Consider the following 14,711-nt stretch of genomic DNA (forward strand, 5'->3'; position numbering starts at 1 on the left):
CCTAGGAGGTTAAAGCTTTTCTACAAACAAGAGGTGGGGGACACCAGGGGTGTCTGTCCCCAGGAAGGCCCGACAGGGTGCTGCTCAGTTTCAGTTGTGTCCGTGTCCCATCATGTTTCCTCCTGACTCCCCCCGCCAAGGGTGACTCCCAGCAGCAAGGGCTGTGTCTTAAGTGCCTTCACATTCCTCTTCGCCCATCTTGGAGTCTGAGGACAGTGGGCATGTGAGCTACAGCAGCTGAATCTGACAATACCATGGTGTCCGCCAGCACAGGGGCTTCTCCAGCAGGAGGAACATGAGTCTCAGAGGGGAGACCTCAAGGCTCTGTGACCCGCAGTCCCCTGATCCAGGAATGGCCAAGAGGTGACGGGCGGTGGGCTCTTTCACTCTCAGCTCTCCTGATTCCCCACAGACCGGGGTCCCCCAGCATGGCACCCACCCTCCCTCATGTGTGCCGGCCACCAACAATTCTATCGAACAGTCTTCTGACGTAAACCCAACCCTGAATGCAAACCTGAAATGAACAAGTTTGACAGAGCAAAAATCACACAGAATTATTATTTTTATCTAAGCCCAAAGGAAACAAACAGAAATATATATTGGAACCAACTTAATCCATCACGGAATTTTTTTCAGTATTAGCTAAAATTTTACTAGAATAAAACCAGTTCAAAATCCCCCAAAATGAAACCCCAATTCATTCTGTTGGAGCTCTGCTGTGTATGTGAGCCCAGCATTGGCTGGTAATCAATAATCTTCTTTAGAAATCACAACATCCCAGCCCAGCCATTGCCGTCCCTCTGGTTCCTCTGCCATATCCCTGATCCCAAACTCTGAGCTCTGCAGAAGGAAACCATCCCTCAGTTCTCGGAGAGGAAGAGACAGAAAGACCTTCCACCCACTGTATACACTGCCCTCTAGCTGTGTTCTTGCTTTGCTTTTGGTTCCTCTTATCTTCAAACTTGATGTTGCTTTTTCATTTACAAATATATGAACTCCTCCCCAAATGGTATTTAAATTAGAATTTGTTTAATTTAGAATATTGGACCAGGGGGCATTTGAACCATAGCCTTTTCAAGCATTTGCTGTTTTAAGTAGGTCAAAAGTATGACTAGCTACACACTTTTCCCTTCAATTTTCCTCTGAGTGCACAGGCTTTCCAGCAAGGTGAAGGGCTGGATGAGCTAAGAAGCTGAGTCGAGTTGTTTCTGAGGCAGATGCTTTGCTTTCTCTGTCTTTTTGAGAATGTGAGTCAGAGACAAGTACAGGTGGTTCCCAAGACCGTGGTCCCTCTGTCCGTGGGGAGACTGAGGCTACTGAGAGTGAATCAGGCCAGTATTCACCCCACTCTGCTCAATTCAGAGACTTCAGGCAAATTTAGAAAAAGAAAAACAAGGTTTATCCTTTTTTAATTTAAGCCAAAACCTAAAACCTAAAAATACATCTTGCATAGTTTTCACCAGCCTGAAATATTCAATCTGTCTGTCTAATAAGTCATTTTTATCATAAGCTGCTTGAAGATCTTATCCAGTGTGACTCATCTATTACATTCCGAGTCCATAACTTTTGGGAGTCATAACTCAAAGGCGATGTTTGCCGTGAGCTCTTGTACCCAAGGCTCTGCGCCCTTCAATCGTGGGAAATTGTGGGACAGAAATGCATGGCCAGTGCCTGGCTCAGCTTTGCCCCCAGACAGGTTATTCCTGTAACAGCAGAAAGATGGCGGGTTCTGTTGTTTGATCAGGAGAGTTTCTGTTGGTCTCAATGGCCCGGCTTATCATTTTGGTTAGTAGTGCATCGCCTGGCAGGACGGACTTCATTCATTTGGGTCGTTTGGGCTTAGCATCCAGTGGATCACACGCTGGTCTTGGAAAGGCTTAAGTACGAACACCTGCTGGACTGTGTCTGACTCTACATGACAGAGACTGGGTGTGTTCTCAGTGCTGGAGTGCCGGGGCCCTGTCTTGTTCCAGGGTTCCTCACCAGGACTGTGCATAAGTTGATGTGGAGACCCTTGGGCTCTCAGGGGCAAAGAGCCATGTCCCAGACGTCATCGATAGGGTTTTCCATCTTGGCAACTATGACTGCAACAATGTATCAAACACACACACATGCACAGACTCACTCATATGGGCATACACATGAACACACACATGGGCACACACAGAACATGTGGAGACTTCAGCAGGCTTGGTCTGGATGAGTGTGGTCAGTCCATCACAGAGGGCTGTCCTGCACCCTTGATTCATTCGTCCAGCTCTAATAATTTGCTCTCATCCTCTTCTAATTATGAGGGTGCACAGGAAAACAGGAACCGTTTTGTTGACATTGATGGATAAGGTCACCTGAGCTGGAGGGAGTCTGCCTGTGACCAATTGAATTCGTACAAAAATGCACAGCCCCATCTATGTTTAGAGCAGAAATTGTGTGTGTTGTCCCATCCTGACTGAGTAGACATTTGGTCTCTGGGAGAAGTTATGGTGGCTGAAGCTCCAGACTTGGAGAGATCCACGAAGGTGATAAATAAGGGAAGAAACTGCCCCCCTCCCGCCCCTGTAGAGACTTCACAGAAGGAAGATGAAGGTGTGAGATGTCTGGCTCTCTGCAGTTAACGTGCATTTGTTTACTCACTGTTGCTTGCATTTGAGAGATGAACTTTGCCCTGGAAGAAGCCCCATGGTTTTACAGGTTCCTGTGAATGTGACAGGTGGACATTTACCTTAGACTAAGACCATGTAGAACATCAATCTGGACTTAGAGCTCTCAGACATCGCCTTCTACTAGCATTTTTCCATGAAGACCAATAACATAAACAAGAGTAGTCACTCTAATTTAAAACAAACCCGGAGGCAAATGTTATTATTTAAAAATGCGTCTTTGGGGTTTTTTTGATAATGACGAAGAGTAATCATCAATTCCCCCATTCCTCCAGTCAGAGGTTATGCAGTGCCTCTGATACAGGGGTGGCCAATCCTCCTAGGAACACAGGGATCGCCGAGGCGACAGGGCACACAGAGGACATCCGGCAGGGAGAGGTCTTTCAGCGTTTCAATGTCCGTAGAGTCTGTCCGAGTGGATGTCTGCCCTGAGATTCCCTGGAAGGGGGCAGGACTGGCCAACCTGCAGGGGCCCTTTCAAAGCAGAGTGTGCTGGTCTGCATGGGGTCCAGGTGAGGACGGGCGTGCGTCACCCTCCAGAAGGCCGTTTAATTCTAGAATGACAAGAAGACCCTCCTTGCTAGACCTCAGGGGGCCGTCCCGCGGAATCCTGCCTCGACGCTTTTCTCCATCTGGTTCCTTGGTTCTTGGACGGAGCCCTGGTCTCAGGCCCTGTTACCGGCAGCAGCAGGTGGGGGTGAAGGGCCAGAGGTGACGGAAGGGGCTTAAGGCCGCGGGGCCCCAGGAGTGGGGTGAGCAGCCCACGCCTGGCTCTTCAGTGGTGGTGTCCCTGCTCGGCACCCTGAAGCCACACGCCCCGGAGTCTGGAGGGGCCCCCTCACCCCTCAGCAAACAGACCCAGAACCACCCGCCCACCCACCGAGTGGGAGTCCTCCACATTTTCTGGCTCGGGGACATTCACACCGAGGCCCTGGAAGGCGAGCAGAAGTGAGCAGGGTGCGGTGGGGAGAGTCCATGGACTGAAGATGACAGCGAGCGCCAGGGCCACGCGGGGGAAGGTCTCATCTAACTGTTTGCAGTCAAGCCGCGGGCCAGCTTGACGTGCTAGTTTTGTTAGGTTGAATGTGACTGAAGTCAGTTCTGAAAATAGAAGAGGAAGGTGCTCTTGCCGGTGTCGTTCCGGTCACTCACTGAACGGCAGTTCTCCGGGTGTGTCCCGACCCGTAGCCGCGTGGCCACACATGCAGGTTCCCGGGCCCGGCCCACACCTGCTGGCGCTCGAGCTTTGGGCCTGGGCCCCAGCATTCTGCTTGGCTGAGTCCTGTGGTTCATTCGGACATGCATTCGAGCTGGAGAGCCACTGGCGCGGAGGGCGTCTCCAGCAGCAGGGGGTCTGGACGGAGGGCGACAGCAGCTGTCACTCTGCAGGTCAGGGAGCAGATGCAGGACACCGTCAGCGCACGGCACGGCGGCCGCCTCTGTCCTGCCATCAGTAGGACATGGCCTGAGATGCTCAGGCTAAACCCTGTGAAGCTGAGGAAGAAAACCTAGACTTTGACTTCAGACCTGAGTTCCGGTCTCTCTTTCCACTGAGTATTCCTTTCCCAGCAGTGTTGCGTCATACGACTTGCCCTCCACACCTGCTGGCCTCCCGCTCCTCCTGCAGCCCCAGCCCCTCGGTCTCCACCCCAGGAGTCTGCACAGAGATTCCTAGGATCAGCCCATCTGCAAATCCAGTGGAAAATCTGGAATGTGATTTCTAAACCCCATGCTGAGTTTGAGGCCATTATGTTTATGATATAGCTGAACCACTTGCATAGCTTTTCCTTCCTGGGGAAAAAAAAAAAAAAAGTGAATAAACTTTTTCAGATTCCTTCTTTTTCTTCCCTCTCCTGCTCTATCTCTGGTTTTATCAATGCGAAGGATTTTCAAAATCTGCAGCCAAACATCTTAGTTCTTTCTGTTTACATGAAGAAACACAAAATTTGAGCTATTTGGAGGCTTTTTTCCTAAAAATATGTCTCTCACGGGGAGTTTAAAATCTCTCTAGACCGGTGCTTCTCACACTGGGTGTTCTTATGGATCATTTGGGGGTTGTGCAGATTCTGAGGCAGCGTCCGGAGGTGGGGGGCATGGATGTTGACAGGGTCCCAGCTGTTGCCAGGGCTGCTTGTCCAGAAACTGAGCTTTGAGTAGCGACTTTGGAAATTGCCCCGAGGAAGGGCAAGCTGCTTGTCTTCACCACTAGTGTCTGGAGCCTAGAACAGTGCCTGGTAAGAGGAGGAGAATGATTCCTCTTTGTGAATAAATTAACCAATGACAAAAAAAGAATCAAACCACTCGGTGCTGTTTAAGTGATGCAAAACGCTGGCCAGATCTCTTGATTTCTAACTGAGGCGTAACATCGTTAGCAAGAGTGGAATTCTGCCTCTGCAGCTGTTGATGAAAGAAACTCAACACACAAGGCAGGGACCTTCAACGCCTACGGAGGAAGATGTGACCGACGAGACCCTAGGAACCCTGTGACAGTGCAGCCCTGTAAGTTCTCAGGCCACGATGGGAGCTGAGCGAGGGCCTGGAACCAGAGTGCAAAGCGCCAAGGCCAGAATTGCGGTTCTGCCGGAATGTTCAGAAAGATGTTATAGGCAGTGGGAAACGTCTGGCTCTATCGCGGATGAGCCTCATGACTCCGGAATCAGACATCAGTCTGCCCACAACCTTGCTGTTTTCCTGGCTGCCATAGTCGTATACTGAAACTGAACTATTGACGACTTTCGCTGAAATTGGTTTTGAAGAGAAGGGGTAAGCCTCACAGAATGTTCCAAACCCACATGCTTATCAGCTAAAGCCCTGGATTTTCTCTCCAGGGGCCCAGCCATCCTTTCCCTAAAGAGAAAAAAAAGAAGAAGGAACAATTCCTTCAGCTTATGAGTTTTCAGGACTCTCTGTTTCCAACTTTTCTCCCCCCCGAGGGGCAGGTAGAGACGTTTTACTTACTCCATCCCCGAGTCTCTATCCCAGGGGATGTCAAAGCCACTTCTCCAGGCTCTGTTTGCAGCGGGTCTTGAACATCCGGCTGCAGGCCAGCGTCTGGCTGCGGGCTGTTTCGGCTGTGGAAGACCAGACCCAGGGCTGCTCCAGTGGGGTCCTGGCACACGGACCCGTACATTCTGGCAGCAGCCTGAGTCATGTGTGTCCCTAAATCTGCACGGCTTTATCCTCGTGTTTTAAAGCAACAATTTAGCTTACCCACCCGGTACCAGGATATCCAAAACGTTCTCTGACCCCGACTTTTTGCAGGTGCTCCTTTAATTGCTTACATTCTTAACGGTCTTGAACTCACAGCCTTGTCTGAGCACAATTCACATGCTTCCGTCTAGACCTCGAGTCGCCTTCTTTCTGGGCATATTCACTGCTACGAGTTTGGGCTCCTCCGTCTCTCCGATCACCCACGTCCCTCCTGGTTTACTGCCGGCAGTGGATCTCAGACGGACCCGCTGCTGTGGTCTGTGGGGTGTGCGCCCAGCCCGCTGGTGAGGGATGGTCTGACCCAGCTCTCCTTCCTACTCTGGCTCCGCTGTGCTCTGCGCCTTAGAGGGCGGGGGCCTCGGCGTCGGGAAACAAAGTTCCCGGGAGCATGTGAAGGAGCCCAGGGAACCTCCAGACATGCAGAGTCCCTGCGCTTGGGGTCTGGAAGGGGCTGAGTGTCCACTCCTGGGGAGTTGGCTTGTCAAGCTTTTCCAGGTCAGGGGCACCAGAAAGGCTGGCTTGGTGATGGCATTTCATGAAAGACCCATAGCCTGTGTCCCCAGATGCGTGCCACTTTTTGGTGTCCATCAGACCCTTGATGACTCAAGGACATTCAGACTTCTGGGCACTTCTCCCCAGGGTCCATACGTGGGAAAAATCCAGAATCTGCTCAGCGACCCACAGTGGTTGAGGCAGACCACCGTGAGGAGCCTGGGGGCGGTGGCGGGGGGGAGCTTGCGAGAGCAGCTGGCCCTAGGACCTGGTGGCCCCGGGCGACTGTCGCTTGTGCTTCTCGCAGTGTACGGCCAGCTGTGGAGGCGGCATGCAGACGAGGTCCGTGCAGTGCCTGGCGGGCCGCCGGCCGGCCGCGGGCTGCTCCGCGCACCAGAAGCCCGTGGCCTCCCAGGCCTGCAACACCCGCTTCTGCCCCATCGCACAGAAGAAAGGTGAGTGTCGGAGCCCCTCGGCTTGACCTTGGCGTTTCGGGGGGGCCGTCCCGTTTCCGGAGTGTATCCTAAGAGGGCTGAGCAGGTGCGGGGTGCCTGCTAGGTCGCGGGGCTCGTGTCGGCTCCCCGGTTCTCTCTCCATCTCCTCCCCCAGCTTTCCCATGACATAGCCCACAAAGCAGACCCCTCGCTTCTCACGCCTCCCCAGAAATGACTCAGACGGTTGGGAAATCAGATCGCTTCTGTTTCACTGCTGCTCCTTATATTCAGAGAAGCCGATTTTAAGTAGAGCAGCCTTTTCCCCCTGAGGTAAAGGAGAACCCAGATTATTCCTTGGATGTGCTCTAAATGCCATCCCTGTGCACACGCCCTCGGTGCCTCAGGTATTTGCGGGGACCATGCCCTGTGTATCTGTCGAGGTTTCTGGAAGAGAAAATGGGGCTGGAGGAGAATGAGTGGTCTGGCTCAGTCAGGGACTCGGCAATTCCACAGAAGCCCCATCGCCTTGGGTGGATGAGTGGTTACGTGGATGGGTTTAGCACAAAAAGCAGAAACTTTCAACTTTGCGGGAAGCTTCCAAGAAAGGTCTTGTGAAAACAGCACAACCCACACGGCCCATTTGACCTGAAGAGCTGCCCTCCTTCAGCAGCTTCAGGGCAATGACAGGTTTACCTTGATGTGCTGGAGTTATTGCCAGTGGCAGCAGGCACGGGGTGCTGGCACGGTGACTAACTGGGGACCGCTCACTTTCAGACGCCTTCTGCGAGGACCGCTTCCGCTGGTGCACGCTGGTGCCCCAGCACGGGATGTGCAACCATCACTTCTACGGCCAGCAGTGCTGCAAGATGTGCTCCGCGTCCAACCTGTGAGCCGACAGGGCGCAGGAGGTACCTGTGTCCAGCACCAGCGAGCTGCGTGGTCTACACCGGGGTGCGTCCGAGGAAGATGGAAGCTGGGAGAAGAAAAACCATCCGGGGCTCTTATATACGATTCCGTGCATGCCTGTGTGTGTGTGTGTGTGTGAGCGCATGAGCGTGCGTGTGACTCGTGCGTGTGAGCGCATCCCCGGGCACATGGACACGCTCTCGGGGAGGTGGGGATCTGGAGTCAGGCCGCAGGGCTCACTGCGCAGCAGGGCACGTGCTCACCTAGAACTGCAGAGCTTTGTCAAGGAAGGCAGGCCAGGAAATGAGGGAGAAGTACGGAACGCCTGCCTCTAAGGATGCCGGCCCAGCTCCCACCTGGAGGTCCCTTCGGACAGCGGGATCAGCTTTGGGCTGCGTCCCCAGGCCCATCCTACCCCAAGAGCAGTTTCTCTGCACAGGGACCCGGGGCCTGGGCAGGGGAGCTGGTCTCCATCCTGATCGGGGACCTCGCCTCTGGAAACGGGGAAACGAGATCCCTGCCATGGTGCTTCTGTCCCTTTCAGACTCGTGTGCTGGAGGAGAGAATCTTCTTATTTTACGTTTTATCTTTCTCAGTTATTTACAAGTGAGTCTTCCTATTTAAACCCATTTCTTACTGCTTTTCTATTTCAAGTGACAGAATTACAGGCTGTATCTGAATTAGAGACTTACCGGTTACACCGGATCCCCACCGTCCTACTGAGGACTGGTGGTGGGTCCACTTGGGCAGACGTCAAGCGATGACCTTGGAGCCCTGTGTTTCGTTTCTGTATTTTGCGGGGTTTTCAGAAAAAATGCTTCCGTAAATTTCAGTTGTTCTTGTAACACCCATTCAGAAGGAAGGCCTATTTCCTGGTGAAAAGCTGCACGGCGGGCCTCTGACATCCTCCCGTCAGTATCCGTGTGGCTTTTAATCCTTTCTTGCGGTGCGATCTCCATTCCAAATGGCACCTGGATATTTATATTTGCTGAAGTTTTATAATAAATTTTATATTGTGCGGCGTGCTTCTGAACTGCTCGTGAGTCTTCATGAGGTCTGCTCTGAGATGCGAGGGCTGGCACAGAGACCGGGAAATTGGCCTCAGAGAGGGAGAAATGGGGCTCCAGAACCCGGTAGAAAGTGCTGGAATGAGTCGGAGGAGAAAGTGCCCCCGACTGAGGAGGCTTCAGGGAAGACGGTTGGTGAGGGTGGCAGCCTGTGCAGGGGGGCACTGCTGCGGGGTCATCCCGCCGAGGGACCAGGTTTTCTACGGCTTCACCTGCAACCTGCGCAGGGCAGGTGCAGCCTCTCTAGAGATGACACGATTAATTGAAAGGTGACCCCTGACCCTGTTATCCCTGCTGTATTAGTCAACATTCTCTAGAGACACAGGCACAATATATTTATAGAGGGGTGGGTGTTTTAAGGGATTGACTCACACGATTGTGGGAGCTGGCAAGTCCAAAACCTGTACGCCAGGCAGCAGTCCAGAAGTTCGGGTAAGAGTTGGTGCTGCAGCCTTGAGCCTGCAGAGGTTCTGCAGAGCGGCAGGCTGCAAACTCAGGCAGGGTTTCTCTTTTTTTTTTTGAAATTGAAACTGTGATCAAAAATCCTCCAGCAAACAAAAGTCCAGGACAAGATGGCTTCACAGGTGAATTCCATCAACATTCAGAGAAGAGCCAACATCCATCCTTCTCAAACTCTTCCCAAAAATTGCAGAGGAAGGAACACTCCCAAACTCACTCCATGAGGCCACCATCACCGTGATACCCTGCTTTTTTCTCCTGTAGTAGAGAATGGAACCACCATTTACTGACTTCGCATTGAAAATGAATCTCAGAATTCCTGGTTGTCCAGTGGTTAAAACTTGGTGCTTTCACTGCCATGGGTTTGATTTCGATCCCTGGTCTGGGAACTCAGATCCCGCTGGCTGGATCTTACCCATCGGCGTGGCCGTCCCAGCAGAGTCTGTGGGTGAACGTGGGACCGGGGCACAGAGGCCCCTCCCGGCCCCGAGACAGAGTCAGGCCAGAGGGCGCCCACGCCGAGCCTCAGACCCTTCTCAGAGCAGCGGGCACAGTGCCCTCCTGGCTCTCTTTACCTCGTGTCGGCCCAAGGTACCAAAGCTCCCCACCAGCGAGCTGATCCCTCAGGCAGGGTTTCTGTGTTACAGTCTTGAGGCCGAATTCCTTCTTCTCAGGGAAACATCAGTCTTTGCTCTTGGGACCTTCAACTGATTGGATGAGGCCCACCCCACTGTGGTGGATGATCGGCTTTACTCAAAGTCCACTGATTTAAATGTTAAATGTTAATCCGTCTATACATGCACCCCAGTGTTCACAGCAGCACTATTCACAACAGCCAAGACATGGAAGCAACCTAAATGTCCATCAACAGACAAATGGATAGGGACTTCCCTGGTGGCGCAGTGGTTAAGAATCCGCCTGCCAATGCAGGGGACAGAGGTTCAAGCCCTGGTCCGGGAAGATCCCACATGCCGCGGAGCAACTAAGCCTGTGTGCCACAGCTACTGAGCCTGCGCTCTAGAGCCCGCGAGCCACAACTACTGAAGCCCACATGCCTAGAGCCCATGCTCCACCACAGGAGACGCCACCGCAATGAGAAGGCCCCTTGCTGCAACGAAGAGCAGCCCCCGCTCGCCGCAACTAGAGAGAGCCCATGCGCAGCAGTGAAGGCCCAACGCAGCCAAAAATTAATTAATTAATTAAATTTTTAAAATACTTAAAAAAAAACACATGAATGGATAAAGAAGATGTGGCACATATATACAATGGACTATTACTCAGCCATAAAAAAGAATGAAATATTGCCATTTGCAGCAACATGGATGGACCTAGAGATTATCATACTAGGTGAAGTGAGCCAGACACAGAAAGACAAACATCATATGATATCACTTATATGTGGAACCTAAAAAATTATACAAATGAACTTATTTACAAAACAGAAACAGATTCACAGACATAGAAAGCAAACTTATGGTTACCAAAAGGGATAGTGGGGTGGGCGGGATAAATTATGAGTGTGGGATTAGCAGATACACACTACTATATATCAAATAGGTAAATGACAAGGTCCTACTGTATAGCACAGGGAACAGTATTCAATATCATGTAATAAACTATCAATATAGTGGAAAAGAATCTGCAAAAGAATATGTACATATGTATATGTGTATGCATGTATATATATATATATATATATATATATATATATATATATATACACATACATATATATGTATGGAATCACTTTGCTGTACACCAGAAACTAACATAACATCGTAAATCAACTAAACTTCAATAAAAAGATTTTTTTTTAATTTTTAAAATGTTAATCACATCTAAAATACACCTTCACAGCAGCGCTACTCTGGTGTTTGACCAAGCAAGTGGACCTCAGAGCCCAGCCTAGTTGATATGTAGAATTAACCATCACACCAATCCCCCTTGGATTGGATTAAGCCAGCCCTAACTGGGGACCCGGAAAACCTGCAGCTGCGCCTGGGATTACAATGGACACCTGCCCTCCCACACGCCAGCTGCCCCCTCCTGCAGCTCCTGGTGCGGCCAGCCCCACGCCCCATCTGCACCTCCCTGGCTTGCAATAGCGCCTGCTGCTGGTGGGGCAAGGCCAGCCCCGCACCACCTCAGTGAGCCCGTGGGCCCACCGTGTGGGAGATGGTCTGAATCCCGTTGCACTGGCCTGGCTCTGGGAAGGGTGCAGAGTGGCCAGACGTGGTCCCGTCTTCAAGGACTTGTTTCACCAGGAAGATAACGTCCGGCCCCAAAGCGCTGCATTACAAGGGCAGGGAGGGGCAGAGGAGGGGGATATTCGCCCCCATCGGGAGGGGAGTGACAGACCAGAGGGGCAGGCTGCCACCCAGACCCTTCACGTAGGGGGAAAAGAATGACAAGAGGCGGCTGCGGAACGAAGCTGCCTGATCTGCCCTCGGCTCTGTGCTGGAGGAAGATGAAAGATAAAGGGCCTCACTGGGCAAGGTTTTGCAAAATCCTTTGCAAGACAGTAAGATAGCAAGAGGCTGAAATTAAAGGCCAAGTATAAAGGAGGCTGTGTTTTAATATGTGATTCAGATGCCATTGTGTGGTCGCTAGAAGCCAGGGCCCTGTGTGAGTGGGCTGGTTCCTGTCATCCTGAAGGGGACTCAGTTCCAGCTTGAGGCCCTCTTGCCCACCTCATGCACATTTTTTCTGCTAAAAAGAGTATCACTGATTTCAGCATCAAAATTACAGTTCAAAATTTAAAAATAGTCATTCTGCATTTTCCACATACTAAGTTTGCCATTCCTTTTTTTAAAAAATTTTATTGAAATATAGTTGATTTACAGTATTGTGTTAGTTTCAGGTATACAGCAAAGTGATTCAGTTATATATATATAAAACTCTCTCTATATATAACTATCTCTATAGATAACTATCTATAGATATATAACTATCTATAGATATATAACCATCTACATATTCTTTTTTAGATTCTTTTCTCTTATAGGGTATTACAAGATATTGAGTATAGTTCCCTGTGCTGTACAGTAGGTCCTTGTCGATTATCTATTTTATATATAGTAGTGTATATCTGTTAATCCCAAACTCCTAATTTATCCCTCCCCCCCCCCTTCCCCTTTGGTAACCATAAGCTTGTTTTCTATGTCTGTGTGTCTATTTTCTGTTTTGTAAATGAGTTCATTTGTATCATTTTTTTCTAATTCCACATATAAGTGATATCATATGATATTTGTCTTTGTCTGAATTATTTCACTTAGTATGATAATCTCTAGGTCCATCTATGTTGCTGCAAATGGCATTACTTCATTCTTTCTTTATGGCTGAGTAGTATTCCATTGTATATATATATATATACGCACACACATATATATACACATATATATATACCACATCTTCTTTATCCATTCCTCTGTCGATGGACACTTAGGCTGCTTCCATGCCTTGGCTGTTGTAAACAGTGCTGCTATGAACATTGGAGTGCATGTATCTTTTCAAATTAGAGTTTTCTCTGGCTATATGCCCAGGAGTTGGATTACAGGATGGTAGCTCTGTTTTTTTTTATTCATAAACCTTAAAGAGCATTGTCATAGGCTCTAATTTTCTCTGCTGAATCCTACAACTGACGATCACATCATCACAAGCTCTGGGCCACAAAATTCACCCCTCTTTTTCCCCTGTACAAGATTCCTGCCCTTTAAAAGTCAGGTTTGCGAAGACATTAGGAGGTTGGATTATAGTGAAACTCAACTTATGAATGGCAGCCCTCCAACAGGGTCATAAATTCAGAGTCTTTAAAATAAGTCCCTTTGAGCAGAGCAGCCGTTCCAGAAAACAGTTCTCCTGCTGCTCGCAGAGGACAGGTCAGGGATGATAACCTTAGCCTGGTCACCGGCTGTTGAGGGGTCATCAAATGCCAGAGCCCAACTCACCTAGCTGGTTTCTTGCCGTGGCCTAGTGTCTGATGCTGATTTCCCCGGTTGCTCTGTAACCATCCACCTGCCTGGTGTCATGACACCCAACACTCGGAGATTCAGAGTGAAGCCTGCTGTCCACTGGGGGAAGCCCTTGACCTGCCCAGGTTGCTGCTTCCCTCAGGTGAGCAGAGTCACTGGATCAAGGGGAGATGCCACAGCGATGATGCTTTGCCCCAGAACCAAACCCAGCTTTTCTCGGTCCCTTAGACGTGGAGAAAGGGTGCCGAGATGAGGGACTGGAAACACAGATCTGTCAAGTCCGTGTCCTGTTTTGTCTCTACGCAGATATTCAGACGTGCACATGCAGAATGCAGGGATGGGCATGTATTTGAAGTCAGGTTTTGTTCCTCATAATTAATTTTGACTTTTTTCAACTCAAAAAAAGCTTTTGGCTTACACACTTCAGCAAGTCCTATTTGCTGATTTCCAGGTGGAAACAGGATCGCTTTGGAGAGTACAAGTGGGCACAATTAATATGCACGCCAGGACTCCAGGGCCAGACACAGGAGTCTCACCTACACACACGACAGACCACTTCACTCACTCACGCTACTTTTATTCTCCTCCAGGTGAGAAAATGGCTTTACTTACCACACTTACCAGATGTCCCAAGGCTGCCAGAAGTGAAGGCAGCAGGACTCATGCCCTCGATGGGCTCCGATAGCTGAGGCCTGCAGTTTGCACCAGCTTTGCAAAGCGCAAGGGACCGGCAGCTTGGCCCAGGCTAGTTTCTAACACAACACGGCCCAGCCATCACGGTGAGCCCGCCCAGGCCCAGATTCCTCTGGCCCAGCCTCCCTCATCACACCACCAGCCTGGAAGAAGCCACGGCCGCAAATGAGCGCGTTGTCTAGAGGCACTGAAAGAAAATGGATTACTCACCTTGTCATTTATGCCACCGTGAATTGCACATGTAGTCACCGCACACCAACTCTGTCGGTCAGCTTGGTGGCTGCGAGGACAACCCCAAGGTCGCGGAGGCTTATAAGGACAAAGGTTTATCTCTGCCTCGGTGGCTGTGCCCGTGGCCTGCGGGACTGTTCTGGGTGTCCGCTTCAATCCCGAGTCCAGGGCGAAAGGCAGCCCCCCACCCAGGCCATACTGTTTGGATGGCAGAGAGAGGCAGGTCAGCAGCTGCTGGTCACGGTCGCTGCCTGTTACCGCTTCTGCCCAGAGCAACCCCGGGTCACGTGTACTCACACCCTGCCATCCAGAGCAAAGCGCACTCAAAGCCAGGGTGAATGAGGCGGGGACCTGAAGTCCTCCCACAGGGAGGCCCTCGTGGCAGACGGCGTGGTGAGGTGTGCACTGCACATACCAGGAAGGGCTTGGCTCTCAGACCAGCCGAATCACCCATCACACCTACTATGTGCCAGGCATAGCGCTGCTTCTACACTCACTCACGTGCGAGTAAATAGGGCCCCTTCCCTTAAAGCTGCTGCAGTGTGATGGTCCTGGACAAGCCATTTCCCCTCCCTTGCTGTTGGATGTATT

General features: G+C 50.8%; 1 protein-coding gene across 3 annotated transcripts in view; it reads left to right on the top strand.

Moving 5' to 3' along the window:
* ADAMTS16 (ADAM metallopeptidase with thrombospondin type 1 motif 16) overlaps nucleotides 1–14,412 on the top strand; it is a 163,056-nt gene extending 148,644 nt beyond the window's left edge. For 2 of the 3 annotated variants that reach the window (XM_059916071.1, XM_059916072.1), the window contains exons 22-23: nucleotides 6,667–6,814; nucleotides 7,568–8,732. In XM_059916071.1, coding sequence (XP_059772054.1) covers nucleotides 6,667–6,814; nucleotides 7,568–7,683 — 264 coding nt within the window. In that variant the 3' untranslated portion in view covers nucleotides 7,684–8,732. Of the gene's footprint in view, nucleotides 1–6,666; nucleotides 6,815–7,567; nucleotides 8,733–13,786 lie in introns of those variants that run through there. The other variant, XR_009502205.1, reaches the window with a different exon arrangement.
* The last annotated feature ends 299 nt before the right edge of the window (nucleotides 14,413–14,711 follow it).

Source organism: Balaenoptera ricei, chromosome 3 (genome assembly GCF_028023285.1).
Source record: "Balaenoptera ricei isolate mBalRic1 chromosome 3, mBalRic1.hap2, whole genome shotgun sequence".
NCBI lineage: Eukaryota > Metazoa > Chordata > Mammalia > Artiodactyla > Balaenopteridae > Balaenoptera > Balaenoptera ricei.